Below are 27,272 nucleotides of genomic sequence, written 5' to 3'. Positions count from 1 at the left end.
CACCCTGGCTCGGGGCACCACACCTCGACCATTCCCAAGTCCCGGGACATGATCCCCGGCCCAAGGCTCCGTACCTTGGTTCTTAAAAAGCCCAGGGCACTACACCCTGGCTCGGGGCACCACACCTCGACCATTCCCAAGTCCCGGGACATGATCCCCGGCCCAAGGCTCCGTACCTTGGTTCTAAAAAGCACAGGGCACTACACCCTGGCTCGGGGCACCACACCTCGACCATTCCCAAGTCCCGGGACATGATCCCCGGCCCAAGGCTCCGTACCTTGGTTCTTAACAAGCCCAGGGCACTACACCCTGGCTCAGGGCACCACACCTCGACCATTCCCAAGTCACGGGACATGATCTCCGGCCCAAGGCTCCGTACCTTGGTTCTTAAAAAGCCCAGGGCACTACACCCTGGCTCGGGGCACCACACCTCGACCATTCCCAAGTCCCGGGACATGATCCCCGGCCCAAGGCTCCGAACCTCGTTTCTTAAAATCTCAGGGCACTATACCCTGGTTTGTGGAATCCAAGAAATACTCCTTTTGAGTTCAGGTTTAAATCTCTACATCTGGAGTACTAGTTAAGCTACTTATTTAACGTATGGACCGGGACCCCGGGTATTTGATTGAAATTACCGTTTTCTCGAACTAAGAAATAATCATAAGATATTGCATTACCCGGGTTGCGGAAAAATTGTCAAAAACCATATGGAAAAAGGCACATCAATGGAAAGAAATCAACATTTCCTTACAAAGTTCAAAGGCAAGAAATACAAAGAAAAAAAATACAGAGTAAATTACAAGCCTATTCTAAAGTCTGCTGCCCTGATGGTTCTCCGGATTCCTCGGGAGTCTTCTCAGCCTCTTTCTCGATAGCATCATCTTTGGGAAGGGAAGCAATGGCCTTATCAATATCGGGAAAGCCCTCCTTATCTGTTGGAATCAGACCTATCTCCTCAAATTGCTCCTGGCATTTCTCAAAGCCAATCGTAAAGTATTTGTATGCCCTATCTTCAACAGCTGCCTGGAATTCCGCCGATTGAAGGAAAATAGCCCTTCATTCTTCATGGGTCAGCTGAAGAAGTCTAAGCTTATCTTCAGCAATCTCGGCTCGATGTTGCTGGGCACTGGCCTCATCCTCGAGATAGCTAATCCGAGATGCCAGGAACGCAGTTTGCCTCTAAGAAGCCTCCTCCCGGGCTATGCTCTCATCACGAGAAAGTTGAGCCGCGGCCAGCTCTTGATTAACTGCTTCCAAGGAAGCTTGGAGGCTGGCAGTTGTCTCCTCGTGAAGCTTCTGAGCCCGGGCCATCTCTCCTTGGAGATGGTCATGAATATCCTGAGCCGCCCGGGCTTGCTCACATTTCTTGGTTGCCACCGCTGCCACCTCTTCAAAAGCCGAAACTAGCATCTGGGCAACCTGGACAAGAAGGAATCTTAAAAAAGAAAAAGGGGGGAGGAAGAGAAAGGGAAAAAAAATAAAAGAATAAAGCTTACAGACAAAAGACAGTTGGACCCCTCCAAAAACCTCACACTAGAAGGAGTGCTTTTCAAGATAGCTATCTCAGCAGGGCTGAGCACCTTCTTGAAGCGCTTAACACCAACAGCGGAAGCTCCCTCGAAGAAGATGTTGGCTAGAGAAAGCTGGTCGGTTGGAGGGAGCTCTTGGCAATGTTCTTCATTGGACTGGGGGGGGGGGGAGAGGAGGAGGTGGAGCAGATCGGAAGGCGCCTTGGTCACCCTCGGGAGGGTCTTCGAGAATAACCAGCTTGGGTTCTGCAGTAGCTTTTCGTTTTCTCTGACTGATGGGAATGAGATCTTCAGATTCCTCCGAGTTCTCAGTCATCGCCCGGGAAGCGCCATCCTGGGGAGGTTCTTCCCGGGACACCTCAGCTCTCAAGGCTGCCGCTTCTGCATCCCGTTGTTTCTTTTCTTCCGCAGCTGCCCGGCGAGCCGCCATTTCCTTCTCTCGGGCTGCCTTCTCAGCTGCACGCCTTTTAGCAAAAGCTGCTTGCATCTCAAAGTTATCTGCATAGAGGAGTGACAGGGTTATGATACATTAAATAAACAGGACAAAGAAATAAGGAAGCACAGAAGATAAAGTATGTATCGGATTGAGAGCCCGAGCCAGCCACCTCATCAATTACCCGGTCTATGGGGTCCTCAGCCCGGGAACTCAACCCGTAGGCCACTAAGTTCTCTTCTGAGATAAGGATGGAAGAGGAGTACTTGTGTCCCTCCACAAGGGTTTGACTCATGAGGAAAGGCTCCTCAAATTTGTAGGATGGAGGAAGGGAAGGTTGTTGGGGAAGGGAAGGGAGAAACCGGGTTAGACAGGGTAGAGGACCTGGGAGTTGGATGTAAAAAATTCTTCCTTTCCATCCTTTTTGAGAGGAAGGGATGCCATCAAGGAATCAGGTGTTTAGCCGGGATTTAAGGGAAAATGCATTATCCCCGAAATGGCAAGAAAAATAATAGTGAAGGATGATGGGGGTGATGATAAGATTATTCATTTTAAAAAGAACATAGGCCGAGGCCATAATCCTGAAAGAATTGGGATGAAGTTGATTGACAGGTACACCAAAAAATTTGGCAACATCAATATAAAAGGGATGAACGGGAAATCGAAGACCATTCCTAACCTGGTCCCGAAAGAAAGTTGTGTACCTGGGAGGAGGGTTATCGGCCCTATCAGAAGGCCCAGGTATCAAGATAGAAATGAAAGAAGGAATATTGCCCAGCGCTCGGAGTTCCTCATCTGCCCCCGAGCGTAAGGCGCTTCGCATAGAGGAGAACCAGGGAGTTCCCGGGATCTCGATCGCCCGAGGACTCGAGACCTTGGCTTTACCCTTACCCTTATTCTTCGCAAGAGCTCGGGCCCGGGAGGGGCCAGAAGATGAAGGTTTAGAAAAGAGAGGTTTGGTTGGAAGTGCCACTGATTTTTTAGAAGGTTGGGTGATGGAGCGACGTGGGGGAGAGGGGGGAGAATCGAAACGAAGTGCGGAAGACTCAGCGCTAGGAGAGCCTCGCGCATTCGCTCCTGAGGTGGAAGAAGTGGAGTGAGACATTTTAAGAGAAGAAAACTTACGACGATATATGCGGTGGAAGATTGCCGGAAATGATTTCGCACAAATAGAGTCTCGAGAAGAGAATTCGCAAGAGCTTCTCTGCAGTTTCGAATTTGAGAGTAATTTTTGGAAAACCTGTTAGTTAGTATATATAGGCGGTGGGGGAAGATCTCATCCGTTTATTTAAAAAGCATGCGTGGACGACCACGATTTGCCTAGAAAATTGTACCAGGCATATGACGGGACACACGCAATAATTAAAAATGTCAGACTTATCGGCTCCTCGAAATACGAAACGTTCCTGACCGTTGAAAGAAAGGGCACGCGTTATCATGGCACCCCGTGGGTTACCCAAGATCTCACTATAGCCCGGGAGGTTTGAGGCCCCGGCATCTACTCTTAAGCCCGGGAGGTTTGAGGCCCCGGCATCTTATCTTCATCCCGGGAAGAGTAAGGCCCCGGTACTTCATTTTGAGCATGGGGAATTTTAGGGCCCGGTTTTTTTTCAGTTGGTCACTTATCAGTTCTGGATATTTATTCTGATTCATTTTATGGTACATATATCATGCGGTGGCAATGAAATACGGGCAATAAGAGTAACTAGATAAGCATTTTTATTATTATTATTATTATTCCGGGAATTCTTTACCCGTTACATTAAAAAATTCCTCTTCTACAGAGGCTATCCACTTAATCACAAAACTCTTTATAGAGCTACCAGTGAACGCCTTCATAAAGCTAGCGGAGTCGGCAATCTTCTGCAGCGTCCTCCTCTCTTTATGAAGCAATAGTTGGAGGAGGAAGTCGTCCTCAAAGAGGTCCTCCGTATCAGAAATCTGCAAGCGTTCCCGATACTTTGCAAGCTTGGCCACCAGCTCAGGAGTGATAGCCTCCTCCCACTCGTGAAGAAGCTGAAGTCCTTGCAGGTCCTCCCAGTAATGGAGGATCTTTTGGAAGACTTCATCTTCCAATTCAGATTTCCGTTTCTCAGAAGCTGGTTGCATGAACTCTGCTGCCATGTCGGGAGCTTTCGAACCACTGGAACTCGCCATTGCACTTCTTGAGGACTGAATTGATGGAATGTAGGAGAATAGGTAAGCGGTTACTGTATATATATATAGGAAGGAATCAGTCTCCACCGTCGATCCGAATCCAATCGGACGATCAGAGGGAATCTAGGAAATTGAGCAGGCAGATGAAAAGACGTGTACGGATATCGAGAAAACAGGCTCATTATTACCTCGGAATACGAACAAATTTTCGACGGTATCACTGTTAACGCATGCAGCATAATGACATTCATTGGATTTCCCGAGAGTACTAAACGATGAATGTTCAAAACCCGAGAGATATGGAAACCTGACACCTCCTCACTTCTGCAGGATATTTAGAGACCCAATGCTCTTATTCACTCTGGGATATGTTTTGGAGTAAACATGCATGACTGATCGGGACAGCGAGTCAAGCTCTAGCCCGACTATTTTTAGGATGTGTGGTGATACCCCTGTAAAGGTCCGGGTTAATGGTGACCCATTTCCGGGTTAATGATGACCCGGGTTATCGGTTGAATAGCCCGGATCAGAAGCCAACTGTCCGGGTACTTTTCCTTCACCCGGTTTCTCATATAGGTACCCAGGTAACCAACTACCCAGGCCACCTCGAGAATTGCACCACACTCGAGTGTGATCAATACAGGCAGTCTAATCCGTCAGAACCACTTGAGTTTGGAGTGTCCGAGAAGTCATCAGAAGCTAGTATGATAAACCGACTTAGTAGGTGGTGTGATAATCGAGGTAACTACCCATTCTTCCACTATAAATAGCAGGTATTAAAGTCATTTAATGATTCTGAGATCTTTGAACTAAAAGAACTTACATATTTCCCCTCAAATATTGCTTGTGTTCATCTAAAAACCTGCTGACTTAAGCATCGGAGTGGCCACGTCGGACATCCCTCTGGCGCCCATTCACGAGTTACTTTCTTGTTTGCAGGTGTTGATCCAAGCCATTATCTTCACTCAAATTCCCAAACATTATAAATTATTGATTTGGTCCGTTGGAGCCCCGTACCCGGCTCACCCATTTTAACGAGATCACATCACTCTTTTTGTGTGAATGGTGAGGTTATTGGTAGTATCACACCCCAAAGAGGCCTACGACAGGGTGATCCACTTTCCCCCTATTTATTTGTTTTATGTGCTCATGGTTTATCTTCGGCGATCCTCTCTTATGAAGCTCGAAATCTTATCAAAGGGGTTCGAATTGCTTCTGCTTGCCCTTCGATTACTCACCTCTTCTTTGCATATGACAGTCTCATGTTTTTTCAAGCAACTCAGGAAAGCTGTGCAGGGATTCGGAATTGCTTGATCTCATATGAGAAAGCTTCAGGGCAACTTATAAATTTTGAAAAATCATCGCTCTCTTTTAGCCCGAACACCAATTTAAGTGTCATGGATTCTATTAAAACCATGCTTGCCATCCCGGTGGTGCAGGGTCATGAGGTGTATCTGGGCTTGCCAGTATTTTCAGCTAGGAATAAGACACTTCAGTTTCGATACCTAGTGGAAAGGGTTGTCAAGCGTATGAAAGGATGGGGAAAAAATACGTTCTCAGCAGGAGGAAAAGAGACATTGATAAAGTCTGTGATCCAGTCAATTCCAACCTATGCAATGTCATGCTTTCGCATCCCAAAATCTATATGCAAAGAAATAGAAAAAGAGTGCTCAAATTTCTGGTAGGGAGGAGATGATGAAAAGAGGGGGATGCACTGGAAATCTTGGAAATCACTATGTCAGCCTAAATGTCTGGGAGGAATGGGATTTCGTCACCTTGAGACTTTCAACATGGCTCTTCTAGCAAAACAAATTTGGAGAATTATTATTAATCCTGATTCACTGGTTGCGAGAATACTCAAAGCTAGATACTATAGACATCAAGACATCATGAAGGCCACTATTGGTAGCAATCCATCGTATATATGGAGATCCCTTTTATGGAGTCGCCCTTTGCTGGAGAAAGGGCTATACTGGAAAATAGGAAACGGACAGAAAATTGCAACGTATGCAGACCGTTGGATCCCGGGGAAAGGAGTATATAAAAATAACTCACCTATCCCCCAAAATTTCTCCACGGTGAACACTCTTATTAGGAATGGAGAATGGAATGAACAGCTGGTCAACGAGCTCTTCCCCTTTCATGTTGCATCAGAAATCCTATCCATCAATCTATCTGCATCGGCACAAGAGGACTCTAGATTTTGGGTTTTCGATCCAAAGGGTAAATATTCGGTGAGAGAGGGGTACAAGTCGGCAATTGGACTCTATGATCCACCCGTGAATAGCTCTGAAGTGCACTTAAAAAGTTGGTGGCAATTCTTGTGATCTCTTTCGATACCCCCTAAGGTCCGTATCTTCTGGTGGCGGGTTTTGCATAATATAATTCCTACATCAGGTAATCTGATGGTACATCATGTCCCTACCACTGGAGCGTGTCCATTATGCCACTTTGCTTATGATTCAACCAGTCACGCGTTGTTCTCTTGTCCAGCGATCAAAAGTTGCTGGAAAGACACTAGGTACTGGTCATGTCTAAAGAGTGTATGAATGATGGAGGTGTTTGATATTACATTATGGATGAAGAGCAAACTTAACAGAAAGGATTTCGAATTCTTCGCTATGAGAACTTATGCAGTATGGATGGAGAGACTTAGAGCAGTACATAACAATGATTCTAAGAAGAAGGAGATTAATGCTGAATGGTGCGAGACCATGCTTTGCGGTTACCAAGAGGCGAGAACATCAATACTAACTTTAGCCAGCAGCAGAGAACATATATCATCACCGAGTCGATGGATAGCACCACCAATCAACCATTTGCGATTGGACGTTGATGCAGCTTATAATGTCAATTCAAATCGATTTGCAATCGGCGGTGTTGTGTGAAATCACGAGGGTCATCCACTGCTAGCCTTTGGGAAGAAAATTACTAAACCACCATCTATAGTAGCCGCTGAACTTATTGCAATTGAGGAAGGCCTTCAAATGACTCAGACTCAACACTTAAGGATAAACCAGATTACATCGGATTCTCTGATGGCAGTGCAAGCAGTCACTAACCCAGCAGAGGACTATGGATACAATGGGGCCTTTGCAACAAAGACTAGGAATTTATTGGCTTCTCATGCCCATTTAAAATTAGAACATGTCTTGCGCACCGCAAATGGTGTTGCACACTCGTTAGCCTCTTTTGCTATTTCCTCTCCCTCACCTTTCGTGTGGATTTGTGTAGAGTTTCCTATTTGGTTAGTAAAGCTTGTAATCGAGGATCTTACTACGATTTGAATAAAATTACAGGTTTTTTTTGTCAAAAAAAAAAAAACAACATATGTTTCTTGATGTGTTTTTATATGATTTTTTTTCTAAAGTATCCCTAAAAAAGACAAAAACTTGTATTAGTATATAAATTTAAAACACATATGATATTTATATATTTTTATCTTGTATTATTACGAAAAACACAATAAATTTTTTGCTAAAATTTAGGCAAAAACTTGTATGAGATGGTCTCATGGGTCGTATTTTGTGAGACAGATCACTTATTTGGGTCATACATGAAAAAATACTAATTTTTATGCTAAGAATATTACTTTTTATTGTGAATATCGGTAGAGTTGTAAAGATTCGTGAGACTATCTCACAAGAGACATACTCTAAAATTTATACCAACAAAACATATACTATATATAAAAATAAAATTATTTGTTAAATGAAATTTATACACATTAACAAATGCATGCAAGAATTGCTAGTTTAAATCAAGAGTAAGTCTATTGTAAGACGGTCTCACAAATTTTTATCTGTGAGACGAGTCAACTCTACCGATATTCACAATAAAAAGTAATATTTTTAGCATAAAAAGTAATGTTTTAATGGATGATCCCAAATAAGATATTCGACCCACGAAATTGATCCGTGAGACTGTCTCACAAGAGTTTTTGTGTTAAATCAAGAATGATATTATTTTAAGGTACCAGAGTATATATTCTATCCATTCATCATTTGCCAAATAGCTAAAATATAACTAAATCAATATTAGAATTGATTATTACTGTACAAGATTTTGAATTGTTATAAGCGTAATAAATAAACTAACAAATTAAATAATTGTTAAAGAAACTATCTTCTCAAAAAAATTATGTATTTATGTTTTTGTTCTTAAAAAAATTAAAGAATTGAATTAACTAATTCCAAACTATCTATATATCGCTATTATTATTTTAATATCATTATTAATTTTTTATGATGTAAGAACTAGCAACCGCTATTATTCGATGCGCATTGAGTAAAACTTCATACTAATGCAATAATTATTTTACTATTATTAACTATTAAGGAAGATGACCACATAATAACCACATTAATCTCTTGGTATGTTTTGATGCAATTCTTCTTAAATCACCCCTCTAAAAATAACCACCTCCAATAATTTTTTATCAATTTTCTGATACACTTATTTTATCTAAGATTATGTATCTTATAAGATGGTCTCACGAATATTTATCTGTGAGACGGGTTAACCCTACCGATATTCACAATAAAAAGTAATACTCTCAGTATAAAAAGTAATATTTTTTCATGAATGACCCAAATAAGAGATCTATTTCACAAAATACGGCGTGTGAGACCGTCTCACACAAGTTTTTGCTTTTATCTAATTAATAATGCATTATATTAGTTTTTAAGATTTAACAAACATACGATATTATAAGGAAAAAAACATAAAAAATTGATAAAAATATTTATACCGACAAAATATGGTTTTTATATATATATAAATTTATAAACATGTAATTTCCATAAATTTGGAGGTTATTTATACATGTATACCCAAACTATTGGGTTTACCTGAATAAAAGCCCAATCGGACGTGGTGGTTAGGAGTTAAGGTTTAATCTCATGAATCCATCCCCAAAATAAAATTTGCTCTTCCAGAACCTCTTTCGAGTCTGTAATTCTCCTGAAATTCGCAGGTATGGCTTTCTTCAATTAAACTTTTATTATTAGTATACTTTTTAATTTGATGAACTCATGCATTATAGATGTAATAATCGTAATTTTATGTCCTCCGTGAACATTTTTTGGATTAATAATTAGCTGAAACGTATCAATTGTTTGTTGTATTAGGTTCTGAATTTTCCCGATAGTCGGAATTAATTCTTGTTGAAGTAGGGTTTTCTATTAAATTAAGTTCTGGATGAACTTTGCACCGTTAGAAATCTCGTGGGTATAAAGTTTCAGCTTCAATCCTTTTTTCTGGTAAAAATCGATTATTTTACTTCTGTTGTAAGTTGTAACTATCTGGGTGAAAAATTAGAATCTTTTGATTTCTTTTCGTTGCTTGATAAATTTTATTCATGGTGGTTGTACCCTATTTTGAGTCGTTAAAGAAAATGTGCGAAGAAATCTGCATCTCGTATTTGTATAATTAGAAAGAAAGATATTTTTTGTTTAATTGAAACAGGCGGTATTTTCTTTCACTTGTTTTTTCTCTTATAGATCAAAGTTCTCCAGGTTGAAAAGTAGTATGTTAGGTCTGTCACCTTCACATTTGAGAGATAGGTAAGCATTGTATGAACAACATGTTCATTTATTCATGTGTTATTGAGAAAAATTTAAAGGATTGATGGAGAGTAGAGATATTTTTAACGCAGAGTTGAGTCATTTTCTGTTTTGTGTCAACCTATTATATATTCAGGATTTTCTTGTGGCATAGAACACGAGTCTTGATTGAATGTGAAACGCATTCGAATGGTTTGCAGTATAATGTGAGAATGAATAGAAAGGGAGGGTTAAGATTCGAGAAAGTAGTCATTCAGCTTATGTGCTTTCCCTCACTGTTCAAGTCTTCTATAATTCTTCTGGTTAAGACAGATTCAATAAAGTTGATTTATTTATTAGTTTAAGCTATCAAGTTTTGTTCTGTGCAAGGAGTAAGTTTAGTTTATGGACAGGATTGGACTACCTTTATTTCTTTTATCTGGTTAAGACAGAATTGGTCTAACATTATTTATATAATGGAACAAGTTTCTTCCAAGTTATCCATTCTATTCTTTTTTAACATGGACCGGGGATATTAATTTTCACTTCTCTTGTAACATTTTGGCATGGTTAATTCTACTCTTGCGGACTATTCAAGTGGCACATATGATCTAGTTTTCCCTATGTCCTTTTGTGGCCTGCTACAATATTTTTTTTCCCATTTCCTTGTGTTTCTCCATGGTATTCGTCTTCATGCTTTAATTAATATTTAATATTACTCTTCTTTTTTCTTTTTGCTGGTTTAGCTTTCATTAACCATACTTGGATTGGTTGAGTTGTAATTATATAAAACAATGTCTTCAATCTAATCAACTTTTGAGTTTGTATATTTGTATAACTCTCATTAGAAAATAAATAAAACCTCTCTCAAAAGCATCGGCTTGGTTCTTCATGATGGCTACTAATAGCAAGGAACTCTAACTGAAAATTTATTTTTTTGAATAAGTTTTCTTAGGTTTCTTGAGAATGGTTTGGTGTGGAAGATTGTAGTAGATAATTTAAATTGTGTATGGTGCAATTCTAAATGATGGCCTAAAATTTTTTCTGGAAAAAACATTTGGTTGTGATTTTATCCACAATAAAATAATGGACTCCATGCTTCAATTTCTGTTTCTAGATTTGTGTGTTTAGTGATAACGCTTGTATAATTGCTTTGGTCTAACTTTATTTATATAATGGAACAAGTTTCTTCCAAGTTATCCATTCTATTCTTTTAACATGGACCGGGCATATTAATTTTCACTTCTCTTGTAACATTTTGGCGTGGTTAATTCTACTCTTGCGGACTATTCAAGTGGCACATATTATCTAGTTTTCCCTATGTCCTTTTGTGGCCTGCTACAATATTTACTATTACTCTTCTTTTTTCTTTTTGCTGGTTTAGCTTTCATTAACCATACTTGGATTGGTTGAGTTGTAATTATATAAAACAATGTCTTCAATCTAATCAACTTTTGAGTTTGTATATTTGTATAACTCTCATTAGAAAATAAATAAAACCTCTCTCAAAAGCATCAGCTTGGTTCTTCATGATGGCTACTAATAGCAAGGAACTCTAACTGAAAATTTATTTTTTTGAATAAGTTTTCTTAGGTTTCTTGAGAATGGTTTGGTGTGGAAGATTGTAGTAGATAATTTAAATCGTGTATGGTGCAATTCTAAATGATGGCCTAAAATTTTGTCTGGAAAAAACATTTGGTTGTGATTTTATCCACAATAAAATAATGGACTCCATGCTTCAATTTCTGTTTCTAGATTTGTGTGTTTAGTGATAACGCTTGTATAATTGCTTTGGTCTAACTTTATTTATATAATGGAACAAGTTTCTTCCAAGTTATCCATTCTATTCTTTTAACATGGACCGGGCATATTAATTTTCACTTCTCTTGTAACATTTTGGCGTGGTTAATTCTACTCTTGCGGACTATTCAAGTGGCACATATTATCTAGTTTTCCCTGTGTCCTTTTGTGGCCTGCTACAATATTTACTATTACTCTTCTTTTTTCTTTTTGCTGGTTTAGCTTTCATTAACCATACTTGGATTGGTTGAGTTGTAATTATATAAAACAATGTCTTCAATCTAATCAACTTTTGAGTTTGTATATTTGTATACTCTCATTAGAAAATAAATAAAACCTCTCTCAAAAGCATCAGCTTGGTTCTTCATGATGGCTACTAATAGCAAGGAACTCTAACTGAAAATTTATTTGTTTGAATAAGTTTTCTTAGGTTTCTTGAGAATGGTTTGGTGTGGAAGATTGTAGTAGATAATTTAAATTGTGTATGGTGCAATTCTAAATGATGGCCTAAAATTTTGTCTGGAAAAAACATTTGGTTGTGATTTTATCCACAATAAAATAATGGACTCCATGCTTAGATTTCTGTTTCTAGATTTGTGTGTTTAGTGATAACGCTTGTACAATTGCTTTGGAATTTTAATGGAGTGGGAAGAACTTCAGTTCGTGCCCAATGTATAGATTCTTGCGTGACATTTAGTTCTTCTACTCAGTGTATCTTCCTAGTATTATGATGCCTCGTATCAGTAAGTTAACATGGAATGGCTTATTCAGGCTATTCCTAATGGCTGGGAGAAATCGCATGCCTCGCCATCCTGATAGTTTTCGAGGCCTCCCTGATGATCCACGGCCTATTTTGCGTCGAGGTCCCCTCCCTCCTCATCCTCTTGCCCTGGAAGAGGAACTAGATCTCCAAAGAAGAGACATTCAAAGACTCCTTGTTGAAAACAGACACGTGATTGATGATAATGTGATGCTTCAAAGGGATTTGGCGTCTGTGAAAGATGAGATCCACAGATTAAGTCAGGTTATTCCTAAACTGAATGGTGAACGAGAGGCACAACGAAGGGAGTTGATTGAAAGAGGGCTGAAACTAGAGGCCGAACTCCGTGCTTCAGAACCTCTGAGAGAAAAGGTGGCTCAATTAAGGACTGAGGCTCAGAAACTAAGTGGGGTGCGGAACGATTTATCGACACAGGTTCAAAATCTCACAAAGGATGTTAATAAACTCCAAGCTGAGAACAAGGAGTTAACTGTAATGAAGACTGATGTTGAGAAGATGAGGAAAGAGCTTGCTGATGCCAGGTATGAAGTAAATTCTTACTTGATTGCTGATATACGATTGACTAGATTGGCGCTATCTGTTGCTAATTGTTTGAAACAACGTCTCCCCAAAACTCTCGAGCTTATGAAAGGTGGTGTCTCAACTCTCAACAGTAATTCATTATTTACTATTTAGGACGTCCCCTCATATATAAGACAGACTGCGAAATATTGGCCCAAATTCAACATACCAAATGGGCATGTTGATTGGCGTTGAACAGCAGTGACCCAAAAAATAACCGCCCAAGACAAATTAATTTTTGTGCGCACAGCATTTGAATTTGTGACATTCTGTCCATACATAACTTTTAATTCACGATAAGTGGCTGTAACAACAGTTTTATAAATTAACATTAACATTCTGATAGCACATGAAGTCTCCGGTACAAGACGAAGGATAATGAGTATCAATTGGTTACTGGGCGGGGGGGCCAATTGAAATTTGAGTTATGATGCGTGTTCAAAGATTTCCTTAAGATGAGTCGCCCATAAATGTTGTTGTGTTTCTGATAACAGTGCTTTACTTTTGCATCCACTCACTGTTTAGGAGAATATACGAACATGAGAAGAAAGAGAACGAAGAGCTGGTAGAGCAAAATCTGTCAATGGAGCAAAATCTCATCTCCATGGCTCGAGAAATGGAGAAACTACGTGCTGAGCAATCAAGGATGGAAATGGGTATCTCAATCTCTCCCTTGCTCACAAACACAAGCCCCCACAGTAGGCTTGATGATATTTTCATCTAAAACGATGTTTTCTGAACCAACTTTCCATTGACACAGGTATTCGAGGATACGGAATGCTGAATGGAAGTCACGAAACAAGATATCCAGGGCCATATGGTGATACATGGGGTTCGTATGATAAACGCGGTCCTTTTCGACGTTGATTTTTTCCAGTTATCTGTGGTCTGGAAGGAAACAAAACGCTATTATCCCTCTCTGGTCTCCTGTTCCTTGTGTAGTTTGTATTTGCACATGCAGCAACTATTCTCTCCATCTCTTCCAAATGAAAGAAAACTTTGTAAACTTGCCCTTTTGACACTATAATTCTATCGTGTACTTCATCCACCAAGAGTCAATTTTTCTCATTTTCAAACCCACAACCCATAACTGGTAGCATTATCACTCCCTTACACTGCTATAATATGGTAATCAAAACGTTTTTGTTGCAAAAGTGTGATATGATACTGATATCGAGTTAATTTTTTTTCTTATAATATTTGCTGTTTATTAAAATTTAAATATATTATATATAGTATGTTGAGTTAAATATACTGTATTAGCGAAGTATTTTCAAATGGTGACAGAAAATTTGAATTAAACATTATCATTAAGTTATGTCAAGACATGGTATTAATGGATTGAAATATATATTTTCGTCAAAAAGATGTTTTCGGAGGTGACAAGTCAAATATTTCTTATATGAGTAGGTCTTTTGTGAGACTTTCTCACGAATCTTTATCTGTGAGACGGGTAAATCCTATCGATATTCACAATAAAAAGTAATATTTTTTCATGGATAACCCAAATAAGAGATCTGTCTCACAAAATACGACTCGTGAAACCGTCTCACATAAGTTTTTGTTTCTTATATATGATGAAAGAAATCATACAAGCTATTATAATAGTATTCCAATATTGAAGGGATTAATCGTCTCTCATTCGAACTGTCGGTTTTTGTTTTTAGCATTTTGGGTTGCGAGTTGTTGATGCTTTAACCTCACGAAGCTGAAAGGGTATTTAGAAATAAAGAAACTTCTGTACTCCTGTCCTGTGTGTAGTTTAGTTGTGTAACAAAATATTTTATCAGGTCCATAAGTATTATTATATACAAATAATGGATGAGCCCCACTACACATTTAGCTATTTAAAGCTCAACATATTTAAAGTTTCTTTATGTTTTTCAGATTACTATTATTATCAGCTACACGATAAATATTTTACAAATTTGATTTTTTTAAAAATTAAATACTTAAAAGTTAATATACATACGTACAACATATAGACAGATGTTAGCAAGTACTGATTAATTAAGAAGGAACTTAAATATAAAATTTTCACATGCTTGTTATAATAAGAAAGTAATGATGTTGGTCAAAATGGAAACTGAATATTAAAATAGAATAAATCTGATAGTTTTGACGATGAAAAATAATAATTTATTGTGTTATATCAAACGACCATTTACTTTATACTGCTGGTATTCACCCGTTCAGTAGAATCCGATCAACTGTTCAACCGGTCTCGACATACTAAGCTACTCGAACGTCTCCTGCACATTAGTATGTGACAAACTACTCAACCACTCACTGTATCAAATATTGGTTGTTAGATTGTGTGTTTCAAGCGCCGAAAGAAGTTACTAGGAGTTTTAGGGGGGTGTATTCAATAAAGGAGATTTATTGACTTTTAATGACTTTTGTAGATTTTATAAGTCTAGATGTATTCAATTTAGACTTTTACATAATCTACAGAAGTCTAGTGGTATTCAAAATAGACTTTCATAGAGATTTAAAAAGTTAAGTGATATTCAACATTGACTTTTAAAAACTCTATAAAAGTCTATAGGTATTCAAATTTGCAATAGACTTTTAATAACTTCATAGAATTCATCAACATACAAACATTAAAGCCTAATGTACAACTATAAATTGTAAAAATTGTATTTGGTTCAACCCAAAGATTTGGATGGATTTTTAAAATTTCTAACTTATACACAAGCTATTTATTTCTCTCTCTTACGCTTCACATATCTCTTTTCTTATTTTCTCTCCTCTCATCTATCTCTATCACTCTCTCAAATTTTGGAAGTGTACCTCTGTATATATTTTCATCTTTCTTTTTTTAATTTTTCATTTCTTGGCTGATTGTTCATTTAATAAATTTTTATGTTAATATCATAGGAAATTTTGAATTCCATAATTGATTTTGTGATTTTTAATTTATGATTTATACAAATTAATGTAATATGCAATAATAATAAAGACGATCCAAAAAATTATCGTTTAATTTTTAACAATTAAATAGCCTCACAACAACCATGATTTTTAAAATAAAAGCAAGACTTGAATTGAATGAATGAATTATTCTTTCTAGCATTTTCAATTTTAATCAATATGTAAGCTATGATATTTTTATACAAAATTATATCCACACAAATATTCTTTTCACATGTATATTATCAATTTAAAAACAAAGTTACATATTAAAAAATTGATGTATTTTAAAAAGTTTACAAGCATCCATACAAACCCACATATATACATATGTAAAGATTAAATGATTTAACTTTTAAATAAGTAAATTCATTTATTAATATAAATATTGAAAAACTATTTCAAACTGAATATGTTATATATGTTAATTATTTATTGGTTCAAAGAAATTAATAAAAAATAATATATTATAATCAAGTACATATTTTTTAAATTCTATAAAAAAATTCTCAAAATCATATAAAAAACTTGCAAAAAAGTCTACATGAATTCACATAAATCTGTTTATAAATATGTGAGATTCTGTAAAAGTCAATAAAAATCTATCAAATCCATAAAAGTCTATCATTTGAAAAAGTCATTAAAAATCATCAAAACTATGAATTGAATACACTCCACTTAATTTATCCAGTTGATAAATTCTAAAGTTGAAACGGGTTGTTACAAGTTTTATAAAACCAAAATCTTTTAGTGAAATCATTGCATAAGTGGAAGAAGAGATGACGTAGGAGGTAGAGTATCTGAACATCCATAAACACCACTTGTGTTATTTCCTTATTTACTTATCATGTTTAAATTGCTTTATTTGAGTATAAATTGTTCATAAGATTCATCGGACCGTTTCGCACAATTTTGGACCGATCGTTTCTTAAGAAGTTGAAAAAATCTGGTTTTGATATTTAACAAAATCAAGACCGATCGCGTTAGTTGACAAAGTTTAGAAGAAGTTTTTTAAAAAAGTTTATTCACCCTCTTTCAAGTCTAACAAATTGATTTTCCAAAACCTTTTTATCATTTCATAAACTAATTACCACAAAATGCGGTAACTAAGATTTTGTGTGGCTTTGATTTTTTAGCAAAAAAATAAAGGTATGATTCCACATTCATTCAATTTAAAGAAGGGGGTGAGAAAATGACCAGCCACCTATCTGCCTTTATACTGAATTAATAATTAACTAGCTGCAAGCCTGCAACTTTATTATAATTATTTAGTTATGGAATTTTCAACTAATTAAACTCCATTATCCATTTGCACTTTTTCTTTGACACCACTGTCTAAATTGTCCACACTCTAGTGGTAAAGATGCTTCAATTTAGCCTCAGATTTACTTATTGTACTAATCTAAATCCGTGCGCTTCTATATTTGAAGAAATTCTACATGTATGGAAGTATCTGAATGTAAGATCCAAGAAATTATTTTCACCATATGCACTTATGGTTTAAAATTGAAAAATTATATTTTTTGGTCATATAACTTTAATATTTTTTATTTTTTATTCGGTTGTTCGTCAATTTATGGTTTTAATTCATTAATTTTCATTTTTTTCGATTTTAGTCATTTTTCCCCGGAATTCCGAAGTGAAGCCGGAAAATGCTGAAATATCATTAGAAATACTGGTGTGGCACGAGGGACATTGCTGACTCGTCTAATGTCATGTCGTCACTCCGGTGAAAAAGACTAAAATGGAAAAAAATAACTGCATGTTAGTGAATTCAACTTGTGCATTGACTAATACCAGGACAAAAATAAAAAAAAAACATCAAATTATATGATTAAAATAAAATTACTCCATCTAAAATTATATATCAATCCAATTAGAAGTTAATTAAATATACTTATGTAATATATCTGAACAAATTGAATATGAAATAAAACTAATTAATATATATGTACGGGTTGATGTGATGGCAAGGTTGTATGCGTCTTGCACGCTGGTGCGCACTGCTTTCGTGCGGCGCCTGCTTCTGCTTCCGCTTCCCCTTCGTCCCTCTTCTTCATTTTCTCGAGCTCCAATTTTATTCTTTTACACGTCAACTTGGCCCTGATATGATGTATTACCAAGATTCCTCCAGTGACGCTAAAACAATAAATAAGACGTGTACTTATGTCCAACACTAGCATAATTCATATCAATTTATAGGCTAATTTAAGTGAAAAATTTGCAATTATCGCACTAATATATGATTTCTGAGTACTCAAATATATATAAAAATTTTTGATATTAATGACACATCTTTTTCGGATAAAAATTACAAAAAAATTGAAAATATGCTATTGATATATAATATTTGAGTATTAAATATTTCAGATCTGACAGTAATATGTGACTGGCACGTTTTGATATTAATGACATATGTTTTTTTCAAATGAAAATTGGTATAAAACATTAAAAATGTACTAATATATGATATTTCGGTATAAACTCTTTCATATCGAGTACTAATATATAATATTTGAGCACATAAACAAGTATAGAAAGTATTGATATTGATATAGTTATTCCAATTTTAAACTTAAAACTTTACTTGTATCAGATCTAAAATAATTTGTTATTCAATACCATATATATGTTCCAGATTTTCAATATTTTGTAATGAATTTCATCCGAAAAATAATTATGGGCCTCAGAGTGCGGAAACATTTTTTGTGTGAATAGAAACTACACAAAAAGTTTCAATTTGACAAGAACTGAATATACTTTTAACTATGTTGTCGAGGATTTAAAAGCAAGCATCTCATTCTTTGAGCAAATATACAGTCCATTATTTTGATTTTAGACAGCAGCTCATTAATTAATTTAATTTTGTTTGCTTCATTCAACCAATTCGAGTTTTCGTGCTTTGAAACAATATAAAACTCAAATTAGACTGTCTCATGAATCAATTTTATGAGACGAATCTCAAATTCGACCAGAGGCATGAGAAATATTATTTTTTATATCAAAAGTATTATTTTTCATTCTAAATATGGATTATGTCAATTCATCTCACATATGATAATACCAAAGGTAATGCTTTTTTACCTTTCCTATAAAATAAAATATTTCCCAAAAACATAAACAACATATCTATATTATTTAACACAAAACTCGTATGATAATGTCACATATCAATTTTATGATACAGATCTCATATCCGATCAAACTCATGAAAAATATTAATTTTTATGCAAAAATTGTTATTTTTCACTTTAAACACGGATATAGATTCATGATACGATCGCACAAGATACCTACACTTTATTTCATTCAGAATTAATTTTTTCCAAACAAAACTTATTGTTGCTCCCAAAAATTATATTTTATTAACAATCCAATACTGATATAATGTTAATATCATCAATGTCTGATTCTGAAAATTTAACCAAGCCCCAAATTTATTTCTGGAATATAGACGTGTGTGTCTATATATATATATATATATATATATATATATATACACTATCAATGAAAAATAATGGTTTATTAAAATAACAATTTAAAGTAATTCTTCAATTTAGTACTTATGTAACGTAATTTTCAAGTTTATAATATAGTTACCCATTTCAATAATTATTTCAACCGCCACCAATGAACTCTCTACTTTAAATTTTCTCTTAAATTGCTTTCAATTGTTGTTAGCATCGATATATCAATCGCTATACATATAGGTGTATTAATTTTATGCTAATTCACACGTTAGAAGAGAGATTCTACGTAAAATAGATAAATAATTTAAACAAAAATAATTATATTTTTGTCTTTTAAATTGTACATTTTTCATATTTTGTTATTTATCAACCACTTCACAGTCATAGTCCATTAATTTACATTTTTTTTCAATTTTAGTTATTTTTCACAGGAAATGCTGATGTCATCAGTCAAATCAGAAATGTTCGTACGGTAGCAATTTTCAGTGATTCGTAAACATTTTCCGACTCCATTTAAGCAATTCAATGAAAATGAATTGAAATAAAAAAAAGTAATAATTAGTTGACTATGATTGTAAATTAACCGATAATGTGACCGAATATCATAATCATGAAAAAAAAATGCAATTTCCCCTAATTTAAACAACTAAGGTACCACTTGATTTGAATAATAAAATAACTAGAGGATTTGTAACTTGAGTGATAACAAATCGAAATATTGAGATAGATATAATGGTGTGATAAAATATATAGTGTTTAATATTGTTGTGTATCAAGTTATGTGTTTTTTCAACTATTTATATTACATATTTATTATTCTTGATAACAAAATCATCATGATATTATTACTCTTCAATATATATTTTTCCTATGTCAAAATTCTCATGTGTATTTTCAACTTTTGAAAATACATGATATAATTAAATAAATCAATTTTTGATAATGCATGACTAAATATAATTGATTGACTATTATTTAATTAATTAATCAATTATTTTTAGATGCATCTGGAAGATTCATTGTTAATCTTTCATGATAGTCTAAACTACTAAATTATTATTCAATGAGCATATTCTAAATTTACTAATTAAATAATTGATCGTGATCGACGATCAGACTACGTCAATACGACGAAAAACACAACTCCCGTGCATATAATGAAAAACAAAAATTTCGAAAAACAAAATTTTTCACTGATACATTTTTGACAGTTGCCTATTTTGTAAACTCTTTCACCAAAATAGCAAGTTGTACTCTCATCACAAAATTAGCGGTCATGATAACTTCTACAACTTCCAAATATGTAATCCACTTATAAACTCTTTTAGTCATTTATAAGTCATATGTTTGATCTCCATCATACTTAATCATCAAATCCAACTCCTTGAATTCGACTACTCAATGGAAACACATAATCCAATATTTGTTAAACCTCAATAGTTCAGGGATACAACTAACCGTAGGTTTACAATTCACCTGATTCGAGACAACATTTATATATTATATGAGCTTACCCTAATTAGCTTCATTATGTATATCAACCCCTTGATCACAAGAATGTCATAACTCAAGTCTGATCACACCCATGAGATCATGGTAAAAGTGTCTAGTAGCACAATCTCCTAGATTATGTGATGTATCTTTGAGTAATAATAGTGATATCGGATGTGCAACTAGATAATCACCTTCTCTAAATCACATTTTTTACTTTGGTCATAGATTCCTTGCACTATTAACTCATCATATCACACAAGATATCCATATCCGTAAATGAGCGATGGATCCCCTATTACAATGCATCGAATCCTAGGTAAGACCGAGATAGGCTCAGTCTCACCACCTGATAACCCTCGTAGAGTCGGTAAATAAGTCAAAGTATCGTGCTAGTACGTAGATCCTTCATGTTGTTTCGGGACTAAGGACTAACGTTGTACAACCACAACTGCAGACTATTCTACTCGATAAATGATAACCACTTGAAACTTTGAGGAAGGATTGTTCAGTTGTTCATTCCATTATCATCCATATGTATGATTATACATCTACATGTCCATACTAAACGAAAATGACAATAACATCACAGATTCTAGTCTCAAACTCAAACAATCTTTATCCATATTTTAGGCAGTTGAAACAAGTAAGAATATATTTAAAATATACAATACACGCCCGATGAATTCATGATCAACATTGCGAAGAAGACCTCATGGTACTAAAGTGTATTCGCGGGTTTTACAACTAAAGTGAATGTTATAATTGGATAAATCCGTAAAATAATATTAAAATAAAGATTATTTTATATTAGAATCAATAAAGCTCAAGCCACATATTGACTTGTTGGGCACTTACTCTAAAAATCTCTCATTTGTCATATAGTCAACTTTCCATCGATCTTAGACCCGCTGTCTCGCGATGCTTATCAAACAATGATCATAGAAGAAGCTTTGTCAGTAGATCAACAATGTTGTCTACAGATGCGACTCTCTAAACAAATATGTCTCATCTTCCCACAATCTCCTAGATCATGTGAAACTTCCTCAGTACATGTCTGGATCGCTAATGAGATCTAGGCTCTTTTGCTTGTGCAACGGTACAGTTGTTGTCGCAGTATACCGGGACTGGATCAACTTCGTTAGGAATTATGTCTAACTTTTGGACAAAATTTTTCGGCCTCATTGGTTGAATCCGTTGTGATGTCTTGCTTGGAACTCTTCCGAGAGACAACATTACCATTGAGCTTGAATACAAATCCAAATTTTGATTTCGTATCATCTATATCTTATTGGAGATTAGAATAAATATAGTCTTATAATTTTAATTTTCCACCATATATAGACCTGACTTTGGGCCGGGTGTGGGGCCCTTAGCTCCTAATCGTTACTACAATGCACTTTGATTAGGGTTAACTAAATACAGCGGAAAACGAGTTTAAAATTTCTTTACAATGAGCCCGAAATATTTCTTCTATAATTTAAATACTAAAAATAGTATTTAATCTCACATCATAAACATGCCCACACGAAATCATAACCAATCATATACAAACAATTCATATTCTCAGGACATGCCCCGGTATATAAATACATATACATATATACTGGGAACAAAATATAAACCTCAACTCAACTGTGACTCCCTTCAGAAGTACCCTCTCCGGTCTCCTGATATTCTGGAGTACCTGCCATTGTCCACACACAAAGACAACAACAGCCCCCCTTGGGGGTGAGCAAAGCTCCATATGGAACAACCATCATATATACCACAAATATCTAAACAATGATATATGATATGCAATGCATGTATGTCGTGGAGGTATCAGGTCAAATGCTCATCCACTGAGCACATGTCAGAATCAAATGAATCGCTATCAAATCAATGCTCGAGCTGGCACACCGGCCTCAATAAGGGATACTCGTATGATAGCGTCGACGAAGCGCCATCAAATCCCAAATCTCATATCAATCGTCGGGGCCACAAATGTCTATGTTTTAAAGGTCATGTAATACCAAACATAGCATTGTGTTCACAAACCCTAGAATCCAATCAAATCATATCAGGGTATCCAAGGATCATATCTCAACGTGCATGTCATGTATCGATGTATGCATCAAACGATGTGTGTTAACAAAACATTTATTTTATACATCGATATTCAAATCACAATGTCATGTATGCCACATAAACTCAACAAATAAGGCATATAGACATGTATTCTCATTTCAATCAATCAAACCAATCCAACATATATCATATAATACAGATACCTGTCGTATGTTACCCGGTCGCAACATACCTCAATTCTTCGTTCCAGTCGATGTAGCTTGAAGATATCGGTATAATACTTTATCTACATCAATAACATACTCATTCCAATCAATAACATAATTCAAAATCATTAATATGAGTTTCAAATATCATTTGAAACTTCAAAAATTCATATCAAATCCAAATTATATTATAATTCAGTTCCGACTTCGAATATGAGTTTATTGTCGGTTATTCTACTATATACAGGAAATTCAACTTCAAATACATGCTATTCCAGCACTTTGATATTTAGAGCTGCTGAAAGCCAGAAGAAAATTACCTCAGTCAGAAGCCCTCGACGCGAAGATCACAAATATATAATTTTTTTCGCGTTTAGACAGCGTTTCGAAGTCGATTCGGACGAAGAAATTTGATTTTCTCTCGTACTCTTTCGAAGACATCGAATAGGAAATGAAGAAGAAAAGAGGAAAAGTTATTCTTATCCCCCACCGCTTCGGCGCTCGGGTGATAGAATTCTCGCGCTCACCCGAGCGCGAGACGTTCTGCCCCCGAGTTTTGTTTGTACCGCGCCCGGGCGATCACAAATTACCGCTCGGGCGCGGCATGTTCTGCCCAAACCCACTTGCATCGCGCTCGGGCGGTCGCAAACTACCGCTCGGGCGCGAAGTGTTCTGCCCGAACACAATTGTCATATACCCTGGCGCTCGGGCGGTCATTTTCTACCGCCCGGGCGCCACATGTTCTGTACAAATATTGACTTTTGTACTATATTGGCGTCCGGCTTCTCTACTCGAGCTCTTACAACGTCAATTCATATTCAATATTCATTTTCTCAATTCCATTGTCATGATATACATCAAATACATAATCACATGACAATTTCATAAATTATCGATAATCACATAAGATTTACGATAATACGATACACGGTCCTTACACCGAGCCAGTTCCGGGTCAGACCCGACGGATCTAATCGGTCCGCTTGTGGTAGGTTACAGGACAGTTATGGACTTGGCGGTTCGAGTCTGGGTCCAGGTTTGGTTCAACTCTGTTGGGTGAAATAATTGTTTTTACTTGGTAAAGCGATCGAACCGTGGTGCTTGAGCTGTTGTGTGGTTTAAAAGATTTGAATTGCACCATTACTACTAGCTATAACTATTGGTAAAGCGGTAAACACTCGGTCCTACAATTGGTATCAGAGCCAATGTCACGGGTTCGATTCTCATTGATTGCAAGGAGTGCAATTATTGGGAGGAAGATTGCTGGGTGTAATAATTGTTTTTGCTTGGTAGAGCGATCGAACCGTGGTGCTTGAGCTGTTGTGCGGTTTAAAAGATTTGAGTTGCACCATTACTACTAGCTATAGCTATTGGTAAAGTGGTAAGCACTCGGTCCTACAAACTCTTTACTTTTTTCTTAAATTTTTTTCAGTTAAATTACATAAACAATAAAGGCTACAAACAGTAATAAAAAAAGGACGTGTTTTAAGGTTGAGAGATTATATAAAGACGAGAATAAAAAAATCGAGAACGTGTTGTCAGGTCTGAGAGATTATATAAAAATTACTTTGTTGATAGTCCCATCTATAACAAGAAATATTTTTGAAGGCAATTCTAAATGAAGAGATAAATGTTTTGGAGGTTAAAGCTTTACAACCAATGTTTCTTAATATGTCCAACGGAAGGATGCTTCTGCTAAGTTCAGGTTGTCATCTCTCATAAAGTTTTGAATGTGGTCAGATTGCTTACATATGATGTTGCAGCAATATTGTTGATGAATACTTGAGAATATGTGCATCGACAACATTGGAATGTTTGAAAATATTTTTCAAGCGGGGTATAATATATTTTATGAGCAATATTTAAGACAACCAACATTTGAGGACGTTGCTCAGCTAATTATGAAAATGGTCGAATAAGATTTCCGTGGATGCTTGGAAATTTTGATTGCATGCGTAGGACTTGGAAGAATTGTCCGACAAGCCTGAGAAGGAAATATCAAGTGGGCTCCAAAATTAACCCTCGATCATACTACATTCGGTTCCATCGAAATATTTATGGATTTGACATGTATATTTTGGCGTACCAGAATAAAACGACATAAACATTTAAGAGAGGTCTAATTTGTTCTTAAACCTTGCAAATGATCAAGTCCTTCCAATGTTGATTGAGTATTTGGTATACTCCAAATACGATGGCATATAGTAAGATGTTCATCTCACATTTGAGATCCAATTAATTTGGATTATATAATGAAAACATGTATAATTCTCAATAACATGTTTGTTGAAGACGAAAGGGATTATATGCTTAAATATCGTGTTTCCCAGCTCGAGATGATGAATGTGTTCTCCTGGATGATGTCCATTCAAGAGATCCTACCGTAGAGTTAACGTTTTTCTAAAGTGATGTGTTGACATTCTGAGCACATGATTACACCACATGCTTTAAAAAGACATGATCGAACATACTTGGAGTTTAAATGGTGGTGCATAGTGTATTTGCATTTGATATATTGGTTGAGTGAAACTCTTATTAATAAAAAAATAGAAAAATATATAAATTACATATTTTTCATTCCATCAAAATTTTAACGAATAAATCAATGTTTTTCGAAATGTGAAAATTATTATCATTTATTAGATGAATAAATTTTGATTATTTTTTTGAAGATAATTAATAATACAAATTTAAGAATATTCATTCAGTATACCATAAATTCACGATGAATTATTCTGTTTTTTAAATTCAAATTTATCTAGTGGAATAAAAAATTCATACTTCAACATCATTTCTACAACTTCATATCATCATTGTAAGAACGTAAAATGAAGTTAACAATGCTGACATCAGCATGAGATATTTCATTTCTTCGATTTCATCTCACCATTATTTCTTATTTGGACAACGGATTTATGTGGCCCATTGCCGTTATTTTCCGATTCATCGGACTCATTAATAGGGCAACCAGTCTCTTCCTAAGGTTTCTCTTCTCCTTGAACCTTAAGATTTATATACTAGAGTCCTCAACAAAGAAGTAAACTTCAGGCATGAACCGCTTAACCTAGTCTCATTAGTTATTTCCTCGTCATCTTGAGTAGGGGTGATCAAATTTTTATTAATTGCTCGAACCGAATTGCACTGCATCTTTTTTCTCATTTTTTTAAAAACTACGATTAAAAATAATGACCATAAACCGAACCGCATATTATTGTTTTGTCAAGATTCAAGAACAACATTCCCTAAACTGCTTGCCATAGTATTTTACTTAAAGTTATAATAACATGTAAACAACATATTCAATTAAAGAAGTCTTCATATAGTATCTCTCTCAACTCTCTTTCAAAATCGCTCGTCCTACAAAAAAAGCTCATCCTTTTTTTAAATATTCTTCAAATTAATCTTAAAAATAAGAAATCATGAGCAACTATGCAACACCTAGCATCAAATAAATAATTTTGGATGAAAAAAATTGTCTAATACTATTTTCTAATAATAAATAATTTACTGTGTATGTTGAATCATGTAAGATTTTGTTAAACAAAATAAATACTTATAGTAATTACACTATGTTTTAAAATTAGATTTGAATATTTGATTTTTATTATTGACCATTCACCAAAAAAAGGACAAAGCGATCCAGATCGTACAAAATCGCTCAAAAATCGTAATATAATTCTATGTATAAAACAAAGAATTTTTTTTAAAGATTAATTGACCGCATATGAAAAAACCGATTTAAACTTTTTAAGCAAAATCGCAAAAACCGAAAGTGACCATCCCTATTCATGCGATGAATCGGCAGCATCCGGGTCACATCTCCGGATGACTCAAATATGATAGTTGTCTCACAAAATTGACTCATAACCTCTCGGATGACTCAAATATGATAGTTGTCTCACAAAATTGACTCATAACCTCTCGGATGACTCAAATATGATATTTGTCTCACAAAATTGACTCGTAAGATGATCTCACTATTTTTTTATTTAATTATTATTTTTGCAACGTAATTCTCAGGTTTATTATATGGTACCCAGTTCAATAATTATTTCAACCGCCGCCAATGCACTCTCGACTTTAAATTTTCACTTAAATCGCTTTTAATTGTTGTTAGCATATCAATCGCTATACGTATAGGTGTATTAATTTTACGCTAATTCACACGTTAGAAGAGAGATTATACGTACAATAGATAAAGAATTTAAACGAAAAAAATTTATATTTTTATGGTGAAAAGATTATATTGTTGGTCTTTTAACTTGTATTTTTTTTTGGTCATTTATGGGTTAAGTCATGGTCCGATTCTACTAAC

General features: G+C 35.4%; 1 protein-coding gene across 3 annotated transcripts in view; it reads left to right on the top strand.

Annotated features, from left to right (window-relative positions):
* Positions 1-13,825, top strand: part of LOC142543584 (protein FLX-like 3) — a 76,118-nt gene extending 62,293 nt beyond the window's left edge. The window contains exons 2-5 of one of the 3 annotated variants that reach the window (XM_075650934.1): positions 9,619-9,683; positions 12,234-12,764; positions 13,330-13,460; positions 13,565-13,825. In XM_075650934.1, the coding sequence (XP_075507049.1) occupies positions 9,649-9,683; positions 12,234-12,764; positions 13,330-13,460; positions 13,565-13,671 (804 nt within the window). In that variant the 5' untranslated portion in view covers positions 9,619-9,648 and the 3' untranslated portion in view covers positions 13,672-13,825. Of the gene's footprint in view, positions 1-8,984; positions 9,095-9,616; positions 9,684-12,233; positions 12,765-13,329; positions 13,461-13,564 lie in introns of those variants that run through there. The other 2 variants (XM_075650935.1, XM_075650933.1) reach the window with 2 other exon arrangements.
* The last annotated feature ends 13,447 nt before the right edge of the window (positions 13,826-27,272 follow it).

This window comes from Primulina tabacum, chromosome 4 (genome assembly GCF_025594145.1).
Source record: "Primulina tabacum isolate GXHZ01 chromosome 4, ASM2559414v2, whole genome shotgun sequence".
Classification (NCBI taxonomy): domain Eukaryota; kingdom Viridiplantae; phylum Streptophyta; class Magnoliopsida; order Lamiales; family Gesneriaceae; genus Primulina; species Primulina tabacum.
This window is presented reverse-complemented; position numbering and strand designations above follow the sequence as displayed.